Source organism: Neopelma chrysocephalum, unplaced genomic scaffold (genome assembly GCF_003984885.1).
Source record: "Neopelma chrysocephalum unplaced genomic scaffold, ASM398488v2 Primary Assembly neopelma1_95702, whole genome shotgun sequence".
Taxonomy (NCBI): domain Eukaryota; kingdom Metazoa; phylum Chordata; class Aves; order Passeriformes; family Pipridae; genus Neopelma; species Neopelma chrysocephalum.
In genome coordinates, this window is record NW_020924365.1 from 4,277 (window position 1) to 6,307 (window position 2,031).

Consider the following 2,031-nt stretch of genomic DNA (forward strand, 5'->3'; position numbering starts at 1 on the left):
CGACTATTCCTCCTCCTCTCCCACATCCCAACTATTCCTCCTCCTATCCCACATCCCAATTTATTCCCCTTCCCAACCCACATCCCAGCTATTCCCCCTCCTCTCCCACATCCCGACTATTCCCACCTCCCAGTTATTCCCTTCTCCCAGGAACCAGCAGCAGGACAAGAGGGCTCGGCCTCCAGCTGAGCCAGGGGATGTTTAGGTTGGATATCAGGAAGGAATTCTTTCCATGGAGAGGGATCGGCCCTTGGAATGGGCTGCCCAGGGAGGGAGTGGAGTCACTTCCCTGGAGGTGTTTAAGGACAGACTGGATGTGGCATCAGTGCCACGGGCTGGGAACCACAGCGGGGTTGGATCAAGGGTTGGACTCCATGATCTCGGAGGTCCCTTCCAACCCGGCTGATTCTGGGATTCTGGGATTCTGGGATTCTGTGACCGGTCCTGTTCTAACCACAACGAGAGGGAGCCATGGGGTCAATCCCAGAGTCCCCCCATGTGGGATCCACAACACCAAGGGCCGTTCCCACCATAAGAAAAATTCCTCCTAAATTTAGAAAGACGACACAAACTCACGGAACAAAGGATTTATTCACCGTGCCGGGTCTTCCTCTCACCGAATTTCCGGGGGAAAAAGAGACCCTTTGGGTTTAATTTTCGTACATTTTATATTTCCGCAAAATCCCGCCTTTCGGCGTGTTCGTTTTTTGCCTAAAAAGGTTTTCTTTTCTCCGAAAAAGAAGTTCCCACCCCCCCCCTCTCCCCTCCACAGGGCAATGTTGTAGACGACGGGAATAGAATACACGACCACAGAATTGATCGTGACTAATCCCACTTTATTGCCGCAGGCTTTGTGCTTATAAAGGTTAATAATTAGCCTCATACATATTCCAAGCATAGGCTCATCATTGGCTTCTAATTACCTAAGGCATATTTGCACAAGTGCTGCTTCTTTCTCATGCCTATAGTTACTTATTTGCTACTTTGCTACTTTTCCTACTTTTCCCATCCTGTTGTTTTATCCTTCTATCACGTGTGCAGTTTCTTAGAGAAGGCAGCTTCACAATACAGTGACCTTCCAATAGTTTTCCTTTAGCGTGAGACCAGAGCTATAGAATCTTTCTCCACGCCCTCTTTCTATTAACCAGGTTTCTGCAATATTTTCCGCAGGGCAAGGCCGACTTCATGGGGCGCACGTTCGCCAAGCCGGTGGTGAAGATGTCAGAGGAGCAGTACGGGCCCCCCCGGTTCCCCCCACAGCTCGAGTACTACCAGATCTACCGCGGAAACGCCACCGCCGGGGACCTGCTGGCGGCATTCGAGCTGCTCCAGGTACCCCCCGGGCACAGGGAGGGGTGGCAGGGGAGTGGGCATGGAGCTGGGCATGGGAGAGATGGAAAGATGGGAGGGACCGGGATGGGAGGTGCTTCCTGGTTGGGATCTCGGGGATTGGGAAGGAGCTGCTCCCTGGTTGGGCTCTCTGGGATTGGGAAGGACTGGGCAGGAGCTGCTCCCTGGCTGGGACCTCTGGGATTGGGAGGGATGAAGCAGGAGCTGCTCTCTGGGATTGGGATGGACTGGGAAGGAGCTGCTCCCTGGCTGGGCTCTCTGGGATTGGGAGGGATTGGGAAGGAGCTGCTCCCTGGCTGGGATCTCTGGGATTGGGAAGGATGAAGCAGGAGCTGCTCCCTGGTTGGGATCTCTGGGACTGGGAAGGAGCTGCTCCCTGGCTGGGCTCTCTGGGATTGGGAGGGATGGGACAGGAGCTGGTCCCTGGCTGGGATCTCTGGGATTGGGAAGGAGTTGTTCCCTGGCTGGGATCTCTGGGATTGGGAAGGAGCTGCTCCCTGGCTGAGTTCTCTGGGATTGGGAGGGATGGGACAGGAGCTGCTCCCTGGCTGAGCTCTCTGGGATTGGGAGGGATGGGTAGGAGCTGGTCCCTGGCTGGGATCTCTGGGATTGGGAGGGATGGGGCAGGAGCTGCTCTCTGGGATTGGGAAGGACTGGGCAGGAGCTGCTCCCTGGCTGGGC

At 55.2% G+C, this 2,031-nt stretch overlaps 1 protein-coding gene across 1 annotated transcript in view; it reads left to right on the forward strand.

The window, feature by feature from the left end:
- The window catches only part of LOC113980946 (otoferlin-like), a gene marked incomplete at its 3' end in the record, with an annotated part of 6,511 nt that overhangs the window by 2,765 nt on the left and 1,715 nt on the right, over positions 1-2,031 (forward strand). Inside the window, exon 4 of the mRNA XM_027708178.1 lies at positions 1,171-1,332. Within this exon, the coding sequence (XP_027563979.1) occupies positions 1,171-1,332 (162 nt within the window). The remainder of the gene's footprint in view (positions 1-1,170; positions 1,333-2,031) is intronic.